The sequence below is a fragment of the Canis lupus genome, chromosome 30, assembly GCF_011100685.1.
Source record: "Canis lupus familiaris isolate Mischka breed German Shepherd chromosome 30, alternate assembly UU_Cfam_GSD_1.0, whole genome shotgun sequence".
Taxonomy (NCBI): Eukaryota; Metazoa; Chordata; class Mammalia; order Carnivora; family Canidae; genus Canis; species Canis lupus.
In genome coordinates this window covers 22,185,343-22,210,167 of record NC_049251.1, presented here as the reverse complement: position 1 = coordinate 22,210,167, position 24,825 = coordinate 22,185,343, and the positions used below count along the sequence as shown (strand labels likewise).

Sequence of the window (24,825 nt, the reverse complement as noted above, 5' to 3'; positions counted from 1 at the left end):
GGCTTTTGTACTGATAAATTTGCCTTAATAGAGAGGAGAGGTAGGCACATTTTCTAAAAGACAAGAAAAACCTTAGTTATTAGAGTAACAAATGCTCACATAAGAAACAATGTAAATTAAAAACTGAGTAAAGTAGGAATGAAGTGTTTTTTCTTCTTATGCCCAGTGATTTGTATTAATTTGGTATACATAATTACCTATGTTTCTTTTATGCATAGACAAAAAATAATTATTTCTAAAAAGCATAAAACTGTTATGTATCTTTAAAGTATTTTTTTTTTCTTAACAGTATATCCTGGATGTATTGATAGTGTCAGGGTCCTAAGAAGAATGAGGAAGACCTTTGTATTGTTTGCTAGGCTTCTATAAAGGAGTACCATAGACTGGATGGCTTAAATAACAGAAATTTATTTCAGAATTTCTCACAGATTTGGGGACTAGAAGTATAAGATGAAAATGTTGGCAGGGTTGATTTCTTTTGAGGGCCATGGAGGAAGGATCTGTACCAGGCCTCTCTTTGGCTTATAGATGGCCATATGCTTCCTATATCTTTAGATGGTCTTACCTCCAAGCATGTATCCATGTCCTGAACTTACCTTTTACTGAATTAGCGCTTACCCTAGTAACTTCATTTTAACCTTATCACCTCTTTAAAGATCCTGTCTCCAAATAAAGGAATATTGTGAGATACTGATGGTGAGGACTTTAACATATGAATATTGGAAAAACACAGTTCAGCCCATAACAAACTAAGTGGAAACTTATTATCCATATACCATGAGTTCCCCTGATTTTTAAAAATTAGACATTGACTGACCACTTAGTTTCCTAGTCCATACATTGTTATATACTATGTGCCTACTGCCTATCTAGTGTTTAGAAGGAAATATACTTCAAAGAACTGTTTGGTTTTGGGACATGTAATAATATTTTTAATCATTTGGCTTGGAGAATTCTGTATGATTAATAAAACAATATAGTTTAGAAAAGAGTTCATGATGTTCATGACATTTGGGAAAATGGGAAGCCCCTTTTTTGGTAGATGGACTATTAATATTTAAATAATGTTAAGACAGAAAATAATTTGTGACATAGTTTTATATAAAGGAAAAAATTTAAAAATTTATAAAAGAATAGCTCTTAATATGATATGGTATTTCCTTTGTATGCCATCTCCAAAGCATTGGTTCAGTTAGTATCTTTTACAAACTGGTAGAACATTGTCCTAATTTTCAGTTAAAAGTAGAAGTGCTATTATTTTAATATGATAAAAACTTACCCTTAGAAATGACTATATTTAGATGATAAATGAAAGATGTTATCAAAGCTTGAATGCTGGAGGGGTTTTTTGTTTTAAATAGACCACTTCATTCTGTGTATCTAGTTATATCCACTTATATCCATCTCTGCTGTTACTACGTTAGTTTAGGCCTTCAGTACTGTTTCTCTTCTTCCCCTCTTCCTTTCCACCTTTTTTCTTTCCATTTTAACTTAAAGCAATATATGCACATAATTTAAAAAGTCAATCTGAAAAAGCTTTAAGTGGCTTAATGATAGTTTCTCAAAGAGTGCTTATGTGCATATATGCATTTATGTTGTGCTGTCTGTTGCATAATCAGGTTTAACCATTTTCTAATAATGTTCTATCATGAGGGTTTTTGCTTTCTTAGAGCTACCCCTTCCTTCCCTCCAACTATCTTCCAATATAATATCTCAATATTTGATTTAATCCATAGTCGATGTATTCATTATGACTATAATAAATGCTCTTCACTGATGAGCATGGTAATATGCTTTTAATATGCTATTATACATATAATACACATATTTACCCTTCTCTCCCATCCTTTCTGCTTCCCTTTCTTTCTTTTTTCTCATTTATCCAGCAATTAATGCTTTTTATGTTTTTTCATTTTCTGTGTTGTATTAAAATCTGTAGGCACGTCTTCCCACACATGCCTCTCAATTCAGTTTTCTACACAGTAAAACTTGTCAGGTAATCTAAAACATTTTAGTCATCTTCTCTTTGGTGTCCTAGAGACATTACCTCCTGAAGTACAGTTCTAATCTAGTTTGGACTGGTTGTTTTCTGGTCTGCTGAACAACTATTGTCTTGGGACTTTGTATTGTATTGAATACTGTGTTTTCTATATTCCTGTGTCGTCTTCTTTCTTAGTTAAGTCTCATATATTTTTATGGATTCTGTAGTAGATTCCTGAGAAAAGTTACGTGGGAAATAAATCTTGTATGATGTTGCTATTCTTTATTCTCACACTTGATGAAAGTTTGGGTAAAGAATTCTTTATTAAAAAATAATTTTGGTAAAAAATTATTTAAGTATTATTTACTGTCTTCTGCTAAAGTGTTATTCTATACTTCTTATTATTCTTGACCTTTTGTATATGAATGGTTCTTCCCACTTCACCCCAAAAACCCCCACCCCATAGATCTGAGATATTCTCTTTATCTCTTTTGTTCTGAAATTTCATGATGATATGTCTCAATGTCACTTTTTTCTTGATCTCATTGTGCTATGTACCGAGTGAGGCCTTACAACCTAGAGATCTGTTTTTCAATCTAGGAAGTTTTCTTGTATTATTTCTTTGATAACCTACTCTCTGATTTTTTTTTTATTCTTCTCTTTCTGTAAATTTTATTAGGTGAATGTTTTACTTTGAAATTGATTTTCTGGCAACCTTGTGTCCTCTTCTCTATTTAGTTTATACCTGTGTTTGTGTGTGTGTGTTTTTCTCTTTTTCTCTTAGTTCCACCTCTGGGGATATTTTGATTTTTTTAAAAAAAACAAATTAAAAAATTTTGGCTATCATATTGTTATATTTTTTGTTTTCTGAATATTTTATAACATTCTTATCTAATATCTCTAAAGATACTAATTATATTTTCTTTAATATTTTTCTTACTCTCTGCATTATCTCTTTTTCATAGGATTATTTATCTTTTTTATTGATTTGGCCTAAAATGAGGTTTTCCTGAAATTTTTGGTACTTGTTCATTAATATTTACATTCTTCCCAGGAGCTCTGTGCTTGGTCAGAACTTCTAGGTGGTGTATGTTCGTATTTACTGCATGTTCTTTGATCTGTTTCTTTAAATAAGAAATGTCTAATTTGCCCTGGCTGGAAAAAGTCTCACTTTATTCCCTTATTTTAGTCTAGCACCTCATCCCTGCTTTGTGCCTGTAATTACTGAATTTGATTCAGTTTTTTAAATATATCTCCTATAAGCTGCCTCTTATTCTTAGTTTATCTCCCCTTTATTAATTCTCTTTCCCCCAGGTCTAATCCTTTTTGTAATAAAATTATATTCTAGGCATATGACTGGAACTCATTTTGACTGTTTCATGTAAATAAATCTGTCAACCATTATCTTTTTATCTAAATGTATTAGTTTGTATCTTAGAAAGTGAGCTCTAAGTTTCTCACTGTTGCTGCCATGCACTAACTACAAATATCAAATCACAAATTGCTATTAGGGCTATTAAAGTAGATCTTAAATATACTGTAAATTTTTTAATGTATTTATTTTTCTTTTGGAAAATAAGGTTTGCTTCTCTTCTTTTGAAAATTAGATAATTCAAAAATGGCAGAACTCTTTATGGAATGTGAAGAAGAAGAGTTAGAACCATGGCAGAAGAAAGTAAAAGAGGTTGAGGATGATGATGATGATGAGCCAATCTTTGTTGGAGAGATATCAAGTTCAAAACCAGCAATTTCAAGTAAGCACTTACTGTTAGTGGAGCCAGTTTTTATAAAATATTGTTTCTAATGGAAAAACTTGTGAACTGCCTTATAAGGTGCTTTATATCCTTGTTCCTCTGTAAGAAGTTAGAGATGAAAGATTTGGTGAGAGGTGAGTAAGAATTGAAGAATCAGGGTAAGGACATGATTGGGAACTTGAGGAGGGATCCAAGAGGTTAAAATATTAGATATGAGGAAAAGAAATAGGCTAAGGTTAGTTGGTATCATTGGAGGTCTCTAAAATTGGAAATCATAATTTTTAGTGGAGCCAAAAGTAATGTTTATCTGTTTATTTTTTTCCTACTTAAACCTAGAACTAGAGAAATGGAAGAGGTTAGAATACTTTCCTTCAAATGTCACAATATACTAAATAAGTTTTAGTCTCAGATAGTCTCCTATCTGAGACACATCCAGGCAACTGCAGTGTCATCCATACATTGCTACAAAATGTATATGCAGGGAATAATTGCAGTCTCTAGCCTGAGTGCCAACAAGGACTGCAGCTTCTGACCACATTCATCTTCCACCAACTCACATTTTTATTCATGAAAGAGAAGATCACTGTCTACAGCCACTGTACTTGGAAGATGTAGCAGTTAGTTAATACTTAAATCTTTTATGGCTTTCTAGCAGAATATTTTGGTACTTTTGCGGAGTATTAGATTTTAGTTAGAGTAGTTGGATTTTATGTTATTAGAATGTTAAAAGCAAAGACCAAAGGCACTTTCTAAATTGTCCACACAAGAACATAAAAAAGTACAGAGAAATAACAAATTTTAGGAGAGAAAGAGAAAATAGATCATTTCCCATTGCATGTACATGTTTATTTGTTTGCTTGTTTAAGCCAGGTGAGTTTGCCAAAGAATATGACCAGTGTAATAGTTTTCTTACCAAGGCAGTGCTTAAAAGTGTGAATAAGAGACTACTATTAAATTTTCTAAAGCCTGGTTTTTTGTTCTCTTGCTTCTACACTTGGAATGGCACCTCTATTCAGTTTTATCAGAGGAAGAATCAGTTAACCAATTAAATTCTCAATACCATTTCCTGTGGCAGATTGATAATCTCTTAGGTTCTAAGTGGAATACCACTTCGATTATAAATTGAACTAGGCATGATGGCATGCTTGTTTTTTTTTTTAATTAATTAATTTAATTAAAAAATTTTTTTAATTGGAGTTTAATTTGCCAACATTTAGCTTAACACCCAGTGCTCATCCCGCCAAGTGCCCCCCTCAGTGCCCTTCACCCAGTCACCCCAACCCCCCGCCTACCTCCCTTTGATGGCATGCTTGTTGATGATAGTGGAACATAATTATATATTCTCTTAATTACTATTTCTATTCATTGTGATCATTTTATACTGAAATATTACTATATTATAAAATAGTTATTCAAATTCTCTTATTGAAAAAAGTAACAAAGATCAAATTGAATTATACCAATTGTAGAAGACTGTTAACAGTATTCAACTAGAACAATGTATATTAGTTTTAAGATAATTCTGTCAAAAAGGAGACTGACCCCAGTAAAAATTCGTTTCTGGACTGTTAAGATGCAGAGTTTAAGTGAATTTATTGTTTATGTGCAAGCCATAAAATATTGTAATATATGGAATATGAGTTAAGAGTTTGTATAGAACTGCTAGAAAGGAGGGCAAAACCTGTGTTTTGTAGAATACAGCCACTGAGAAGTATTTTAGCCAATAGTTCTTTGATGGTTTGAGTAATACTTAATCTTGAATTTCTGAATGAAAATGGTGTCAAGTTGTTTAAGGAGGCTTTTATTCTGTAAGACATAGACTGTGCTTAGGTATAGAGCACTGCTTTGCCATTGTCAGAAAACAATCCTACTTTTGTGTGGCCCTTTACTTTGTAGAGTTATTTTATGGGATCTGGTTCTTTTTTTACTGTGAGGAAAAGGCAATTTTTATGAGGTTTGGTACTTGTTTGTGCTTTTTCCTTTTGTAGCCAACAATTTTTGGCAAATCTCCACTCTTCCCAATTTTAGTTTGACTACCAAATAATCTAGGAGTTAGAGTTTACATGCATGGCAGAATCAGGACCCGAAAATTCTATTAGACTCAGATTGACTTCTGGTATACTTGTAGATTTGAATCCTCTTAAGTTATGAAATACTCTGATAAACAATATTTTAGTTTGCAATCTCTGCTAGTTTTTCCCTTTTTAGAACTCAAGATTAATGCTGCAGATAATCCAGTGAGATCCCTCATAATGATACTTTCAAGGAAGGTATGAATGGGTTATGAAGGTAGAATAGGGGCTTGATTTTGAGTGATAGGAACTTGAGTTTATGTATAGCTCTGTCAACACTCAAAGAAAGAAAAAAAACACTCAAAGAAAGATATATACACTAATTATAGGTTGTATATACATACATTTTTGGAAGATTTTTGCTAATTATGTAGACTATTTCTTTGTAGAAAGTTTGACTTCTCTGTAGTCAGATTTATCATTCTTTTACTTCTGGCTTTTGGATTTTGAGTTACAGTTAGAAAGGTGGTTCTTATCCTATAAAATAAGGCTAGGAATCTTATTTCTTTAGTAGATGATGATATATATGTTTCAGATTAACTGTATACTTAGGTTAACAATAACATATATACTCCTTCCAGGAATCTATTTGATTGTTTTCAGTTCATGATTTCTATTATCTTAGCATATATTTTATTCAAGTAATAAATTTTAAAATAAATATAATTTTTTGTAGATATTTTGAATAGAGTAAACCCCAGCTCATATTCAAGGGGAATAAAGAATGGTGCACTTAGTCGAGGTACAGTATTATTTTATTTTACTATTTTATTTTGAAAGTGAAGCATTTTGATATCATTGATTATATAAAAATATATTTAATGTTTTATATAATTTTCAATACAGGTATTACTGCTGCATTCAAGCCTACAAGTCAACACTACACGAACCCAACATCAAATCCAGTGGCTGCCTCACCAGTAAACTTTCATCCTGAATCTAGATCTTCAGATAGTTCTGTTATTGTTCAGCCTTTGTCTAAACCTGTAAGTGTTTCTGAAATTACACAGCTCAGCGATACGTTGGATATTCCTTAATAGTTTAAACAATGCCAATTAAAATGCTGGATTGTCATGGGTAGTTATCCAATAGAAACATAATTAGAATCAGAAAATGTCACCATCTTTATGGTAGCTTAGCCAGTACCCAGAGTAATAACTGCAGGAACTACCCATCCCGCTTGTTCCTAAATCAGGTAACATGCTTAAATAGGTAAAGTATAGAAAATTGTGTTATCAAAACATGAATAAAAGTATAATGATTATTGCATAATGGCAAACTATTTAAGATTGTAAACTGGGTCAATTATCCTTGGCTCTTAACTGGAAAAACTTTTGAGAGGAAGTTATTCAGAAAATATGTCTTCATAATTTAGTTTAAAAAACTCTTGACAGAAAGTAATAGTTAATGGTAACGGTTAATATTTATTGAGTTGATATTTTTGTGTAAGACTTTGTTCTAAATGCTATACATAAATTAGTCATTTAATTCTTAAATGTCCCTGTGAAATATACACTATTATTAATCCTGTTTTATAGTTGAGGAAATTGAGGCTCACAGAGGTTAAATTATTCATTCAAAGTCACACAGCTGACAAAATGATAGATCTGGGATTTAAATCCAGAGTAAGCCATAATTTATATGTATTTATATACATATATATATATGTGTGTGTGTGTATAAATATTACTTAAAATGGAACCATTGCCTTAGTGCAGCAGATTTCAGTGTGTAGTGTTCAGTCCCCTCGGGTTCCTCTGAGACTCTTTCATGGGTTTGGAAGTCAATACTATTGTCATAATAATACAAAGACACTATTTGCCTTTTCCACCATGTTGACATAGGTGTTGATGATGCAGAAGTTCTGGTGGGTAAACTGCTAGTGCCTTAGTATAGATCAAAACAATGCACCAAAAAAACCAAAAAAACAAAAAAACAAACAAAAAAAAAAACAATGCACCAAGCTGTATGAGCAGCTTTTGTATTCATACCCACCATGCACTCCCAATAAAATATATTCACACTTGTTTTCTTTAGTGAAGTATTAGCATTGTTATTAATTTTGTTAAATCTCTACCTTTGGAATATGTATCTTTTAAAAATATTTTATATGATGAAATGGATAGTATGCAAAAGCACTTCTGTGTCAGAAATTTAATGGTTATCTTGAGGAGAAGCACTTGTTTGATTGAATTGTGAGCTAAAGTACCCACTTTCTAAAAATAGAAGACTACTTTTACTTGTAAGAATGACTCAAACAATGGTGAATTACTTATTTTTGTGTATCAATATTACCAGAAACAATGGTTTAAAATTACACACATTTATTATCTCATAGTTTCTGTAAGTCAGGAGTCAGGTCATGGCTTAGCTGGATCCTCTGCTTCAGGGTTTCACAAGGCTACATTCAAGGTGTGGACTCTAAGGATGCAGTCTCATCTGAAGCTTGACTGGAGAAGTATCTGCTTCCAAGTTCTCATGGTAATTGGCAACATTCAATTTTTTAAGGGTTGTCAAACTGAGAGTCTCACTATTATACTGGCTTTTGGCTGGCTTTGCCAAGTGGGTCTTCCCAGCATGGATTCTTACTTAAAGCCCACAAAAGAGAGAATCCTTAGCAGAATGGCATTATAATCTTATGTAATATAATCATGTACACAAAATCATGTATATCCTGTAATCCTGCATTTTGTTGGTTAGAAGCAAGTCAAATGTCTTACCCACACTGAAAGAGAGGGAATCATACAGGACATGAACACCAGAGGGTGGGGATCATGGAGGCCATTTAGAGTCTGTTTTACATACATAATTCAGTCCTGGTTATTTGACAGACATTTCCTTAAAACTGAACAAAGTGCACACTTGAAGGAAAACAACTGATAGCATTTCTTGCCAGTTATAAAATTGAGCTTTCAAGCACAAATTAGAATTTTGGAAAACTTCTGTCTGCCACTATGATGTTGACAGCTTCCCAGTACTGAAAGACTTTTCTGCTTGGTGGTGCAATTAACAAATGCGATTTTTTCATATTTAATGAATTCTGTCAACATTTGGAAGATCAGCATAATCCAAAGAAACCAGTATTTTCGAAATAAACCAGTGCATCATGTTACAAAATCATGCAGGTATGAGATAGACCAATGAATTTTAACAAAGTACAGAAAGTCTAGTAATTAGGAATCAGATGCCACATTGCAGTAAACCTTTAAGAAAATACCAGCTGTTGAATTTTGATGTAGTATCAAAGAAGTATATCCATAGTTATCCTAAATTTCTATTAAAATACTACTACTCCCTTTTAAAACTATATATCTTTATAAAGTCAAATTTTCTCTATATTTTTCAAACAAAATATGTCCTATCAGATTGAAAGCAGAAGCAGATATGAAACTGCAATGGTTTTTGATTAAGCTGGACATTAAAGAGATTTTCAAAAATGTAAAACAGTACCACTCTTATTCACTAATTTCTTTGTGTTTGCAAGATAGTCACTTTTCATAAAAATGTTATTTATGTTAATGTGTAATGGGTTTATTGTTACTTTAAATAAATAAATATTTTAAAAAATTTCTCTGTTTTAATTTCTAACATGGTGTAAATATCAACAGATAGAACCCAAATAAAAAAAAAACTCTTGGGTACTCCATAACTTTTAAATGTGTAAAGGGGTCCTGAAACCAAGGAGTTAGAGTACTAAAATAAAAGTTACCCAAAATGTAAAGATTATTTGCTATTAATTGGAATTTAATTAACTCACTGGTTTTTTCATGCTTATTGTAAGCAATTTAGCATTGGCTTTAGAGAAATCATAAATTTTAATGAAAATTTTTGTTCTTTTCACAGTAATTCCCTATTGTCTAAGATAGCACCTGTAAATTTTCTTGCAAATATTCAAGTTCAAAACTAGGCTTGAATCCAAATATTTTTATAGGAATAATCCATTTTTCCTATATTTCATATCATATTAGTATTAGGCAATCTACAGATCTTTTAGCACTAAAAATTGATATTTTGGGGTATTATTTTTCATTGAAGAGTTACTTTAATTGTAATTTATGTAACAAAAGGAAGGCTGTAGTATTTAAATCTGTGGCTAAGTAAATTCAACTCCCACTTCTGTTTTGAAGATGTTATATATCCTAAAATAAATGTTTAGACAAATGTTTCTCTCTCCCTGAGTTGTTATTACTTGAGATAATTACTATCTGAAATAATAAAAAATAGTGATATAAGCCCTGGACCAATAGTTTAAAAAACTTAAATTGAAATAAGAGACTTAAGTACTGATTCAGCCTTGTTAATAAGAATTGTTGAAACCTCTCTGAGCCTCGTTTTCTTCATTTCTAAAAAGAGAGCTTTTACCCAGACCACTGATTCTCAATTTTGGATCCTAAGATTCTGCAGGTTATTCCTAATATTTTAAAAGATGGGAAGCTACCTAAAATGTAAAGATTTTTTGCTATTAGTTGGGATCAAATTTACTCAGTGTACTTTTCATAAGTTGTGGCTTTTACAGGAATGAAAACTGGAAAAGGGAACTTTACTGTTTAATTCAGCTTGATAAATAAAAATCTTTACAGCATTGGACCCAGTGAGAAAAAAACAAAAACAACAAAGGGAAGGGTGGTGTCTTTGGTGTTAAAAGTTAGAAATAGAGCTTTCTCTAACTGATGTTTATTTCTCTGGGTATAGTTTCAGTCAAAACACCTCAATTGGTATTTTTCAATCTTGGTAAATTTTTAAAAGGAGAGGTTGTGCCAGTTGGTTTGGGTGGGTCCTGGGTGGCATATTGTAAAAAACTGTCCAAGTGATTCTAGTGTGCAAAGTTAAGAATGATGGATATATTCTAGGATGAATTAAGATTCCTATTTAAGGGAATTTACTCTGAATTTTGAAGCCACTGCTTTTAATAAATTATAATTATAGTTTTTCATCTTATGTTGTGTGTGTATATGTGTGTTTACTTTTTCATGGAATATCTCTATACTTCAACATCTCTTTCAGACCTCTTACAGATAGCAGATAGTTTTGGAATCAGTCAGGTTCTGGGTTCTAATTACAGCTCCATCAATAACCACACCTAACCTTAGTTTACCTATTTATAAAATAGAGTATAAGGTTTTAATTAGTAATGTGACAACTATTTGATTTAATACACATATGTATCATGAAGTACAAGTACATTTAAAACACAATTGTGGCTATTATTTCAGTTTGAAAGGTGAATAACTTGAAGCTCAAAGGTGACTTGCCAAGGTATACAGTTAAATGTGTTGGTCTTCTGAATCCCAGTTTAGTGTTTATTCTACCCTTACTATTGTATTTGATGTCTTTCTGAACTTTTTATATTCTCCCCGCTGGAGAATTATTTTAACCAGTTATTGTTGAATAATATATGCCTGCTCTCTGAAATTGTGGAGCTTAATTAACCAGAGTTGTTTCCTAAAAAGTGTTTTAGAGTTATAACTTCGTATTTCTGTTAAAAATATAAAATATAAAAATAGAAGTGAATATTTTCCATTTTTAAGTGCAAATATTTGGAGATAATATTCTGAAATAAGGTTGTGCTAGGTTACACTGAAGTCATACAGCATTATTGATTTTTTATTTTACATGTTAAAGTTCAAGTGCAGATTTTGCCTTGGTAGTCCTCAAATTCTAGAAGTGTTTTGAGTTATTTCAATACCTGTTTCCATAACTTCCTTTTTTTTTAAACAACCATTTATTTACTTATTTATTTGATATTTTATTTATTATTCTGCAGTGTGTGCAGAGTGTGGTGAGGAAAGCTTATCTCTTTTTATTTTTTATTTTTCATTTTTATTTTTTAAAATATTTTTTATTTTTATTTATTTTTTTAATTATATATATATATTTAAAGATTTTTTTATTTATTCATGAGAGACACAGAGAGAGAGATAGAGGCAGAGACACAGGCAGAGGGAGAAGCAGGCTGCATGCAGGGAGCCCAATGTGGGACTTGATACTGGAACTCCAGGATCATGCCCTGGGCCGAAGGCAGGCGCTAAACCACTGAGCCACCCAGGGATCCACTCCTCTCCTTTTAAAATTTGAAAAATTTATTACTGAGGTATAGTTGACATTGAACATTATGTTAATTTCAGGTATACAAGATAATAATGATATTTTTATATATTGTAAAATGTTCGCTACAATCTAGTTAACATCTATCACCATCTGTAGTTACAGAATTTTTTTTTCTTGTGATGAGAAATTTTAAGATTACACTCTTAGCAACTTTCAAATACATTATTCTATACATTCCCATGACTAATTTATTTCGTAATTGAAAGTTTATACCTTTTGACTCCATTCATTTTGTTTCTATAACTTAACAAATCGATGTCAATAGAAAAGTTAGTAACAAACCAAAATTCTGAAAACTTAATTATCCCTCAGTTAATAAGCACAAACCAAATAAAACCTTTATGTTTCTATCTTTAATGTATTTTGGAAAGAGATTTAGAGGGAAAGGTACATACTATATTTTGATTTTCCCTACCCCCTGCAGACATAGTATAGAATATATAAGTCAGGAATCATACTATATATACCAGTATGTATTTGTCTTTTCTGTCTGAACAATCTACTGGGATTATGTCATTGGATATTTCTCAAAAACAGTAGTAGTGGTTGCATGCTAGTCTATTATAATTTATTTAACCATTCTTTTGTTAGACATAGAGGTTTTAATTTTTTGTTATTAAAAATAATTCATATTAAACACTTCATTTCTTTATTATAAACTTTTAAAGTGGAATGATTGGACCAAAGGATATGAACTTCTTTAAAGCCTTTGATAGCTGCTGCCAACATTTTCATGCATAAAAGTTATACCAAAATATAACCTCTCTACTTTGCCAATAGTGAACGTTATCATTACTTTTTAATTTTTAAATTTTTATTTCAAGCTAACTTTAGACTTACCAAAAAAATAATACAAAGAGTTCTCATGTATGCCTAACCTAGTTTCCCCTAATGCTAACATCTTATGTATCCTAATCAGGTAATTAACATTAAGTAAACCTCAAGCCTTTATCGAACTTTACCAGTTTTTCCATTACCGTCATTTTTCATTCCCAAGATCCCATCAGGATCACACTTTGCTGGCAGTTTTTTTCTTCTTAGTCTCATTTTTCTATAGTTACTCTTTTTCTTTCATGACTTGAATACTTTTAAGAGTGGCCAGTTAATTTTGTATTACGTATTATGATCTTTAAAACCATGCAAATTCAATAGTTAAAAATTGCCATTGTGTTTATTTGCATTTCTTTGACTACTATGTTTGAAAAAAGTTTTTTTGTACATGTTGATAATTTGTATTTTGCTTTTGAAGTGTCTCAGTTTATATCCTTTGCCCATTTTTCTCTTAAAGTGACTTTTTAAACCCTTTTGATTTTTCAGCATTGTTAATTCTAAAACTTTTGCTTGTTGTATATTATGATGTACAAAATGGTCTACAATTCACTCTGAGTGCTTACTCTACAATGATGGTCTTTTAAAAATAGCATTAAATGTATTTTTTTGAGTGTGTCTGTCAGTAAATTTAATATATAATAGTATTGGAGTATATATCCCTAAAATGATCATACTTTTTGTAATTATATTAAATATCTATGTGTGGTAACATAAATTCATACTACCTACTTCTTGACCACATTATCATTCATTTCATACTTTTCACTCCTCTCTTCTTGAGATCATCCTACTAGCTGGGACTATCTTTTCTCCTGATGGAAAGGCTAAAACTTCCCTTAAGCCCTAAGGCTTCCAGGAGTATAGCAGCTGTCTCAGATTATTCATATAAATAACTTCAATTCTAACCCCTGTTTACCTGGCTTTCATATTTGGGTTTCCCCTGTTGGCCATGCAGCTTTCATATTTGCCCTTATGAGATGGGACATTACTCCAGTCTTGCATGGCTTTCTGTGGAATAGCAGGAAGAGTGGAGAGGAGGACCCCTTCTTTCTTTTCCTGACCCTTGCCTTATAAATTTTTCCAATAAAGATGATTCTAAAACTCAAACCATATGCTACATTCATCCCGAATCCTGATACACAGTACTGCAGATTGATTCCTAATTTCTTTTCCCTGATATTTCATCTGTGGTGTTATAGAGATTCAGAAGCTTTTAAGTTTATGTCAGTATGTTTTCCTATTTTTTTTCCTTTTACCCAAAGATTTTGCTAAATTTTACGGTTTGCTCTTTGATGGGAATACTCCATTTTAGTAGCCGTCTAAAGTGTATCAATCTTGCTCATTTTAAATAGCTATACATGGGGCAGCCCTGGTGGCTCAGCAGTTTAGCACCGCCTTCAGCCCAGGGTGTGATCTTGGAGACCTGGGATCGAGTCCCATGTCTGGCTCCCTGCATGGAGCCTGCTTCTCCCTCTGCCTGTGTCTCTGCCTCTCTCTCTCTCTGTGTCTCTCATGAATAAATAAATAAATAAATAAATAAATAAATAAATAAATAAATAAAATCTTTAAAAAACAAATTGGGTAAAAAAATAGGCATATATGTTTCTTTTATCTTAAAAAAAAAAAAAAAAAAACACTGGAATTTGCCCTGTTTTAATTGGCTAGTTTTACCTAAGTAAGTAAGAGCTGTAAGTAAGGGCTTGCTTTCAGTTTTAGTAGATGATAATTTTGACAGATAGTGATAATTACCTCTGCGTTTTATAACATTAATTACTGAGTCATCAAAAGCTGTTCTTATAATATTGACATACACTTATATTTACCTTTATAAAAGTTTATGAAACAAAATAATTGTCACTATATTGAGTAAATGTAATATTCTTCCTTTGAAATATTTTAACAGGGTTATGTAACAAACTCCTCGCGAGTTGTGTCTAACAATTCTTCAGAGTTACTGTTTGACTTGACCCAGGATACAGGATCATCACATTACCAAGGGGGACCAACACTTTCTATACCAGGTTGGTTTTAGCACTTTTAAAAAAAACTGTAAGAAGAAACTTAATAAATATATATATGGAATTGACTTTCTGTTTTCAAGTTCATGCCTTCAAGTTAAGTTTTCATATATTGTACAGTGGAATGGTGTTAATAGTTCTTAAATGCCTTTCTTGGGTGATTTTTTTCTCCCTTGGGTGATTTTTAAATAAAATCTTATTTAATAATGAGATGGACATTAAGGAGGGCACATGATGTAATTAGCACTGGCTATTACATAAGATTTATGAATCTCTGAACTCTATCCCTGTAACTAAAATTCTCTCCATATTAATTAATTGAATTTAAGTTAAAAAATATATATTTAAAAAAAACAATAAGATGTTTTACTTTTTCTTGCTAACCAGCTTTGAGTTTGTTCTCAATTGGAACTAAAAATATGCTGAAAAATCTTAAATAATTTCTCTAAGTTACAGAAATCTTTGATATCCTACATCTGTTAAAAACAGTATTAATTCATTTCTATAACTAATGTGAAAAAGTATATGGTTACAATTGATTTCCTAATTAGAATAGTGTATATTCAGTAAAGGCTTTAGATATTGTAGTTATGTATGACAATAGAGTGCTTTTATAAAGTGGCACAATAAGTTTGTATATAGCCAACATTCAGTAAATGCCCATTGGAGGAATATGAAATTTCCTTGTTAGAGTTAAAGTTCTTTGTATACTGAAACATAGTTCTTCATTAGCCATGCTATGAAAGAATTTCATCTAACTGAAAATTCCCAGTAATCGAGGTAATTATGCTTTGTATATTTGCTGTTTTCGTATATTTTAAATATTTGACAAAATAGAAATAAACAAGATTTTGGGGGGACTTTTTAGATTATTTACTAACAAATCAGTGTGGAGAATCTACCAAACCCTCCTCTGATTCTTTATTGTAATATTAGTGCATAAATCGTTTTCCATTTAGGTAACATTTTGTTGATGTTCACTTCTTTGGGTGTCACATACTTATAAAAATCTAGTTAGTAAAGTAGGTAAGAAACAAGGGCAATGATTGTTGTCTTAAGGTTGGTTTTACTAAACAGAAGGACTTTGTTAATAGAAAAAGTCTGAATTCTTGAAACTTCTTGTGAGTAGGGGCAATGACTCCTGTTCTACCTCCCAAGTTTTCTGCTGCAGAGAGAAACATTAGCCTGAGCAGCAAGTAGGATGAGAAGACACAGATTTGAACTGCTATTAAGATTTTTGTAGTCTTCATCAAGTCTTTACACTTTAGTCTTCTTATATTATTAAAAGGAGATTTTATTTTTCTTATTAATGCATTCATACTCCAGACCTGGAGTCAGCCATTGGGAGATAAAATTTTAATTCTCGCTCCACTTTAGTCAGGGCTTTCTGAGGCACAAATAAGATAAAATGTGAAAATGCATTATGAACTTTAAAGGACTTGACAGCAGTTGGTATGATTGATAATATGTGATTTATAGTCAATAGCATTAACTGACCACTATCCAATGGTCAGAGATATTTGAAGAAGACTGGATTTAAGCTTGTTCTCAAAAGGATTTTTACTGATAGAAAGCTGTTCAGTGTAGAAAACAATACAAACCAAAGATGACATGAATAAATAAAGGGTCAGAATTTAAAACTCTTAAATGGGGGTGCCTGAGTGGATTACCAAGTGGCTCAGTAGGTTAAGCATCTGCCTTGGGCTCAGGTTGTGACTCCAAGGTGTTGGGAACAAGCCCTGTATTGGGCTCCCTGCTCAGTGGGGAGTCTGCTTCTCTCTCTCTCTCAGCCCCTCCCCCCAGTTGTGTGCACATGCTCTCTCTGTTCTCTCAAATCAATAAATAAAATCTTTAAAAATAAGTAAATTAAACTCTTAAATGCAGAGTGATTTTATTTCTTATGTTAAAAAGTTCTTATAGTATGAAACTCTGTTTCTACTGTCCAGCCTATTATATGCAAATGCTTAATCAAAATACCAGCATTCATTGGTTTTTCAAGTAACTTAAGCATCTCACAAGAATGCTACTGTGATTACACAAATCCTTTCCAAGTACCAATATCAATAATCATGTGTCTTGGGGATCCCTGGGTGGCTCAGTGGTTTAGTGCCTGCCTTCAGCCTAGGGTGTGATCCTGGAAACCCCAGGATCAAGTCCCACATCAGGCTGCCTGCATGGAGCCTGCTTCTCCCTCTGCCTGTTTCTCGCTCTCTCTCTCTCTCTCATGAATAAATAAATAAAATCTTTAAAAAAAATCATGTGTCTCGAAGATGGGGAAAAAATCATTTTTATGTTATTTCACAGGATGAACTAATATCACACTCTATTTGTCTGGCATGTTTCCCCATACTAAAAAGCTGATGGGTGAATCTATTAGAATAATTTTTTTCCTCTAAAGTAGGTTAAGATATAAAATATTTTGTTAGTAATGATAATAGCTGTCATTTATTGTTGAATGCTTTCTATGTGCCAGGTGTTGTGTGGGTGCTTTTTAAAAGTAAGTTAAGATACAAAATTTTTTTTAGTAATGATAATGGTTGTCATTTATTACTAAATACTTTCTATGTGTCAAATATCGTGTTGAATGCTTTAAATATATTATCTTATTTGATCTTAAAACAGCTTTGTGAAATAAGGCAATATAACTTATTTTACAAAAGAGGAAACTGAGGCTCAGAAAACTTAATTAAATAAGCCAAGAATACATAGCTAGGCAGTGACAGAACTTGGATTTCAACTTCTACTGTCTGGTTTAAAAGCCTGAAATATTTCTTTTTTTTTTTTTTTTTTAAATTTTTTTTTAAATTTATTTATTCATGAGAGAGAGGGAGAGGGAGAGGGAGAGGCAGAGACAGAAGCAGGCTCCATGCTGGGAGCCCGATGTGGGACTTGATCCCGGGACCCCAGGATCATGCCCTGGGCCAAAGGCAGGCGCTGAACCGCTGAGCCACCCAGGGATCCCTAAAAGCCTGAAATATTTCTAATATATTTACTTTGTTGCTTCTATTTTTCATGTATAGTTGAGAAAATTAAAATATGGTGTGCAGTTTTAGGATCTTTATTACCAAGTACAGTTGTGTATTGTTTTCAAAAACAACTTTTGCCTGACCTGGGTATAGCCTAAATATCCCTATTTCTCTTGCTAATGCTCTAAATAGGACTAAAATTGTTTAGTTTAAAAGTGTTGGTTTTCAAACTAAAAATTGTTTTTAGGAATAAAATTCCCATGCAAATAAAATTTTATTCAAAATGGTAATAAATAAAATATAAAAGAGTTCCTCTGTCAGAGATAACTAATATATTCCCTAAAATGAGCCCATTAGGCTCCAGGAACATAATTTGGAAACTATTGTACTAACGCCTTCCATTATGAGCCCTTTCATATGAGTGAATAACGTATTATCATTCAAAATTAGTTTTTCTACTTTGTACTTTCCATTTTTGTAGTTTTTCCACTTTGAATAAACAGATAATATAACCTAAAGCCATGAGTAGACCACTTCTTTATTAGGTGGAAAAAAAACTAACTTTCCATTAGACATTAAAAAAAAAATAAAAAGGTTTTAATGGGTCTTTCTAAATTTTTAGAATAAAATAAAATTTCTTTTGTAAACTAGCTCCAGTGCACTTAAAACATTGAAAAGTGATTCATTTGTAGAAACTTAGAGTGTTCTCTATGCTTTAATTTTTTCTTTTCTTTTTTACTTGGGATATTTTGATCTGGCTTCTTTCATATGGCTGTTTATATATTCCTTTATTTGTAGCCATATTTAGTATTTTCTTGCATAGAAGATTATTTTACAAATTATTTGAATATGTATATAGTCCATAATAGATGTTTATATAATTTTTTACAACGCTGACTTTTAAATAATTATTTCTTAATAATTAAATTAATATTTATTATCCTCAAGTTTTTATTTAAATTCCAGTTAGTTAACATACAGTATAATATTAATTTCAGGTGTAGAATTCAGTGATTCAGCACTTACATACAACACTTGGTGCTCTTCACAAGTGTGCTCCTTAATCCACATCATCTAACCCACTCCCCCCCACCCCCCACATACCTCCCCTCTGCTAACCATCAGTTTGTTCTCTCTCCTTAAGTATCTCTTTCTTGGTTTGCCTCACTTTCTTTTTCTCCCCTACGTTCATTTGTTTTGTTTCTTAAGTTCCACATATGAGTGAAATCATGTGCTATTCATCTTTATTTGATAGACTTATTTCACTTAGCGTAATACTGTCTCATTCCATCCTTGTCATTGCAAATAGCAAGATTTCTTTCTTTTTTTTATGTCTGAGTAATATTCCATTATATAGATATACTACTACTTCTTTATCCACTCATCAGTTGGTGGGCATTTGGGATCTTTCCATAATTTGGAAATTTGTGCATCTATTGTTGACAATGCTGCTGTAAACGTCGGGGTACATGTATCCCTTTGAATCAGTATTTTTATATCCTTTGGGTAAACATCTAGTAATGCAATTTCTGGATGGTAGGGTAGTTCTATTTATAACTTTTTGAGAAACCTTCATACTGTTTTCCAGAGTAGCTGTACCAGTTTTCATTCCCACCAACAGTGTAAGAAGGTTCCCCTGACTCTCTATCCTTGCCAACACCTGTTGTTTTCTGTATTGTTAATTTTAGCCATTCTGACTGGTTAAGGTGATATCTCATTGTAGTTTTGATTTGTATTTCCCTGATGATCAGTGATGTTGAGCATCTTTTCATGTGTCTGTTAGCTATCTATGTTTGCTTTGGAAAATTGTCCATTCATGTCTTCTATTTTTGAAATGGATTATTTGTGTTTTGGGTGTTGAGTTTTATAAGTTACTTTATAGATTTTGGATATTAACCCTGTTTGAATGTCATTTGCAAATATCTTCTCCCATTCCAAAGGTTGTGTTTTAGTTTTGTTGATTGTTTCTTTGCCATGCAGAAGCCTTTTATTTTGATGAACTCCCAATAGCTTATTTTTGCTTTTGTTTCCCTTGTCACAGGAGACATATCTAAAAAGAAGTTGCTATGGCCAGTGTCAGAGAGGTTACTGCCTGTTTTCTCCTCTAGGATTTTGATGGCTTCCTGTCTCATATTTAGGTCTTTTATCCAATTTTAATTTTTTTGTCTATGATATAACAAAGTGGTCTAGTTTCATTCTTTGGATGTTGCTCTCCAGTTTTCCCAACACGTTTTTTTGAAGAGATCTTTTTTTTCCCATTGTGTATTCTTTCCTGCTTTGTTGAAGATTAATTGACTGTAAAATTATGGGTTCATTTCTGGGTTTTCTATTCTGTCCCATTGATCTGCATGTCTGTTTTTGTGCCCATGCCGTATACTGTCTTGATGACTGCAGCGTTGTAATATAGCTTGAAATCTGAGATTTTAGTGCCTCTAGTTTTGTTTCTCTTTTTCAAGATTGCTTTGACTGTTCGAGGTGTTTTGTGGTTCCATACAAATTTTAAGATTGTTTGTTCCAGCTCTCTGAAAAATGCTGGGGTATTTATAGGAATTGCATTAAATATATAAATTGCTTTGAGTGGTATAAACATTTTAACTATATTTGTTCTTCCAGCCCATGAGCATAGAATTCCATGGGCTGTTTCCATTTCTTGGTGTCTTTTCAGTTTCTTTCATCAGTGTTTTATAGTTTTCAGAGTACATATCTTTTATCTCTTGGTTATATATATTCCAAGATATCTTATGGTTTTGGGTATAATTGTAAAAAGGATTGATTCCTTGATTTCTGTATGCTGCTTCATTATTGGTGTATAGAAACGAAGTGGATTTCTGTATGTTGATTTTGTATCCTGCAACTTTACTGAATTCATGTATTAGTTCAAACAAGTTTTTGGTAGAGTCTTTCAGATTTTCTTTTATTGTGTCATCTGCAAATAGCGAAAATTCGACTTCTTTCTTGCCAATTTAGATGCCTTCTATTCTTCTATTCTTTTTGTTGTCTGATTGCTGTAGCTAGGAGTTCCAGTACTATGTTAAATAACAGTGGTGAGAGTGGACATCCTTATCTTGTTCATTTTTTTTTTCCTCATCTTGTTCTTGACTGTAGAGGAAAAGCTTTCAGTTTTTCTCCATTGAGGATGATATTAGCTGTGGGCTTTTCATATAAGGCCTTTATGATGTTGAGATATGTCATTTGAGATATGTTGAGATAATGTCCATCCCTACTTTGTTGACGATTTTTATCATGAATGGATGTTGTACTTTGTTGAATGCTTTTTCTGCATCTATTGAGAGAATCATATGGTTCTTATCCTTTCTTATATTAATGTGATGTATCACATTGATTTTGAAATCTTGAATCACCCTTGCAGCCCAGGGATAAATCCCATTTGATTGTGGTATATGATTCTTTAATGTCTGTTGGATTTGATTTGCTAGTATCATATTGAGAATTTTTACATCCATGTACATTAGGGATATTGGCCTGTAGTTCCTTTTTAGTGGAGTCTTTTTCCTCATAGAATGAATTTGGAAGTTTTCTTTCTATTTCTATTTTTTTGCAATAGTTTGAGAGGAACAGGTGTTAACTCTTCCTTAAATGTTTTGTAGAATTCACCTTTGAGGCTAACTGTTCCTGGACTTTTATTTGTTGGGAATTTTTTGATTACTGATTCAGTTTCTTTCCTGGGTTATTGATCTGTTCAAGTTTTCTATTTCTTCGTGTTTCAGTTTTGGTAGTTTATATGTTTCTAGGAATTTATCCATTTCTTCCAGGTTGTCCCATTTGTTAGCATGTAGTTTTTCTTAATATTCTCTGATAATTGTACTTCTGTGGTGCTGGTTGTAATTTCTCCTCTCCTGTTTATGTTTATGATTTTATTTCTTTATATTTAGGTCCTTTTTTTTGGTAAGTCTGGCTAGGGGCTTATCAATTTTATTGATTTTTTTTTTTTTTCAAAGAACCAGCTGCTGGTTTCATTGATCTATTTCTTTAAGTTTCTTTATCATTTATTTCTGCTCTAATCTTTATTCTTTCCCTTCTACTGACTGTAGGTTTCATTTGTTGTTCTTTTTCTTCTTTAGGTGTAAGATTAGGGTGTTTGAAATTTTTCTTGCTTCTTAAGGTAGGCTTGTATTGTTAAATACTCCTTCTTATGACCATTTTTGCTGCATCCCAAAGCTTTTGGACCATTGTGTTTTCATTTTCATTTGTTTCCATGTATTTTTTAATTTCTTCTTTGATTTCCTGGTTGACCCATTCTTTAGTAGCATTTTGTTTAATCTCCATGTGTTTGTGGTCTTCCCAAATTTTCTCTTGTGGTTGACTTCAAGTTTCATAGTGTTGTGATCAGAAAATAGACGTGGTAGGATCTCAGTCTTCTTAAGGCCTGATTTGTGACCTGGTATGTGATCTATTGTGGAGAATGTCCCTAGCACATTTGAAAAGAATGTGTATTCTGCTGCTTTAGGATGGGATGTTCTGAATATATTTGTTAAGTCCATCTGTTCCAGTGTGTCATTCAGAACCATTGTTTCCTTGTTGATTTTTTGGTGAGATGATCTGTCCATTGATGTAAGTGGGATGTTAAAGTCCTCTACTGTTATTTTATTATCTTTGAGTGTCTTTAATTTTGTTGTTAATTGCTTTATATATTTGGTTGCTTCCATATTGGGGACATAAATATTTATAATTATTAGATCTTCTTATTGGATAGATTCTTTTATTATAATAGCGTGCCCAGGGCAGCCTGGGTGGCTCAGTGGTTTGGCGCCGCCTTCAGCCCGTCGAGCATGGAGCCTGCTTCTCCCTCTGCCTGTGTCTCTGCCTCTCTCTCTCTCCTCTCTGTGTATTCTCATGAATAAATAAATTTTAAAAAAATCTTTATATTAGCGTGCCCTTCTTCACCTCTTTTTCCAGTCTTTGGTTTAAAATCTAGTTGTCTGATACAAGTATTGCTCCTCCAGCTTCCTTTTTGATGTCCATTTGCATGATAAATATTTTTCCATCCCGTCACTTTCAATCTTCAGGAGTCTCTTGTAGGCAACATATAGTAGGGCCTTTTTTTTTTTTTTTTTTTAAATCCATTCTGAAATCCTGTGTCTTTTGATTGGAGCATTTAGTCCATTTACATTCAGCATAATTATTGATGGATATGTATTTAGTGCCATTTTATTACTTGATTTTTCATTGTTTCTGGAGATTTTCTCTGTTTCTTTCTTCTCTCTGTCACTTTTTGTCTTTCCTTTCCACTCAAGAGTTCCCTTTAATATTTCTTGCATGGCTCGTGTAGTGGTCATGAGCTCTTTTTGTTTGTCTGCGAAACCCTTTATCTCTCCTATTCTGAGTTATAGCCTTGCTGGATAGAGTATTCTTGGCTACATATTTTTCCCATTCAAGACTTTCTTCTGACTTGCTTAGTTTCTGTGGAGAGATCTGCAGCTAGCTTTATGGGGTCTACCCTTTTTAAGTTAGGGACTTTTTTTGTCTTGATGCTTTTAGGATTTTTTTTATGACTGTATTTTGCAAATTTAACTACAGTACGTCTTGGTGTTGGCCTGCTTTTGTTGATTTTGATAGGAATCTTTTGTGCTTCCTGGATGTAGATCTCTGTTTCCTTTTCTGGATTAGGGAATTTTTCAGCTATTATTTCCTCAAAAAAATTTTCTGTCCCTTTTTCTCTCCCTCTTTCTTGTGGGACTCCTATAATATGAGTATAATTAAATTTGATGGAGTCACTGAGTTCCTTACATCTGTTCTCATTATGCATAATTCTTCTCTTTCTTTTGTTCAACTGCATTATTTTCTGTAGTTCTAGATTCTATATCACTTATTCATTTCTCTGCTTTGTCCATCCTTGTGTTCTTTGCATCCAGTCTGTTTCAAATCTCTGTTATTGTATTTTTCATTTCTGATTGTTTTTTAACTGTTTTATCTCTGTGGTAAGGGCCTCCCTGAAGTCCTCCATTTTTTTTTCTCAAGCCCAGCGAGTATCCTATGATTGTTACTTTAAATTCTCCATCAGGCATGTTACTTATATCTATTTTGATTAGATCTCTGGATACAACTTTTTGTTGTTTCATTTGGGATGGATTTTTCCACCATGGCATTTTGTCTAACTCTGTCTTCTTCTGTGAGTTAAAAAAGCCTCTTTTGTTTCCTGCTCCTGAGACTAATGGCTTTATGAAGAAGAGGTCATGTAATGTTCAGAGCCTGGTGTTTCAGGGAGTATTTCTGGTGTGTGCTGCATGGATTCTGGTGCTGTTGTTGACTTCTCTATCCCTCAGTCCAGTCGTATGCAGGGGCTCTCCTTGCCTGCAGTGGGCAGTGTTTGGACCTTGGCCAGAATGTGGCGAGTTTTAACTAGGTGTGCTCTGGTCTGCTCACTAAATGAGACCTGATGCTACTTCCACTACAACTGAAGTCTTGCAGAACTTTCTGGTTGGGAGATGTGCTTTGTGCAGGGGTTTCTGCTGGTCATCTGGGGAAGGGACCCACTGTGCTGGGACTGTGGTTCACTTGCCCAGAATAGCAGTGCCTTGAGTGCAGTGTGGTGGGACTTGGTATAAGCAGGTTAGACGTTAATGTAGGTATTGTGGCATTTACTGCAGATGATTTATGCTGCAGGGTAGGGAGAGAGAAGTGGCACCAGCCTACTCCTTTGTCCCCAGAGAGGGGCCTTTGTACTGGCTGCTCTTAGGGAAGGACTCCCAGAAGAGCAAATGAATAATTTTCCTTTGCGCACCCCAGGTGTTTTTTGAATTGCCATTTTCATGCTGTCTGTCTCTTGGTTGTTGCCTGCCTAGAGCAGCACAGTGCACTTTGGGCTCTATCCCAGCCAGCCCTGCTTACTTTTAAAACTACAATCTTTAGAGATGTGGTATGGGTGGGGACCAGCGTTGGTCTTCTGGTGGAGTGTCTCACTGCTCTGGGACTGATGCAAGTTTGATTGCAGAGGTCACTTGAGCCAGAACACAGGGTTGTGGGACTTGGAGCAAGCAGGCTAGGCAACCAGTGTCGGGCTAAGCTTCCCTTAGCAGGTGGCTCTGCCCCTGTGCTGAGGGGCTGGGGAGTGGCTCTTTTGTCCCTGGAGAGGTG

The 24,825-nt window shown here is 33.1% G+C and overlaps 1 protein-coding gene across 20 annotated transcripts in view; it reads left to right on the top strand.

Annotated features, from left to right (window-relative positions):
• Positions 1 to 24,825, top strand: part of ZNF280D (zinc finger protein 280D) — a 293,874-nt gene that overhangs the window by 186,699 nt on the left and 82,350 nt on the right. For 17 of the 20 annotated variants that reach the window (XR_005381695.1, XR_005381696.1, XR_005381697.1 and 14 more), the window contains 4 exons: positions 3,589 to 3,735; positions 6,484 to 6,549; positions 6,654 to 6,793; positions 14,650 to 14,767. Coding sequence is in view for 16 of the 20 variants with exons in the window: in XM_038580505.1 (XP_038436433.1) it covers positions 3,589 to 3,735; positions 6,484 to 6,549; positions 6,654 to 6,793; positions 14,650 to 14,767 (471 nt within the window). In the remaining 4 variants the exon portion in view is untranslated. Of the gene's footprint in view, positions 1 to 3,588; positions 3,736 to 6,483; positions 6,550 to 6,653; positions 6,794 to 6,852; positions 8,289 to 14,649; positions 14,768 to 24,825 lie in introns of those variants that run through there. The other 3 variants (XM_038580510.1, XM_038580509.1, XM_038580508.1) reach the window with 3 other exon arrangements.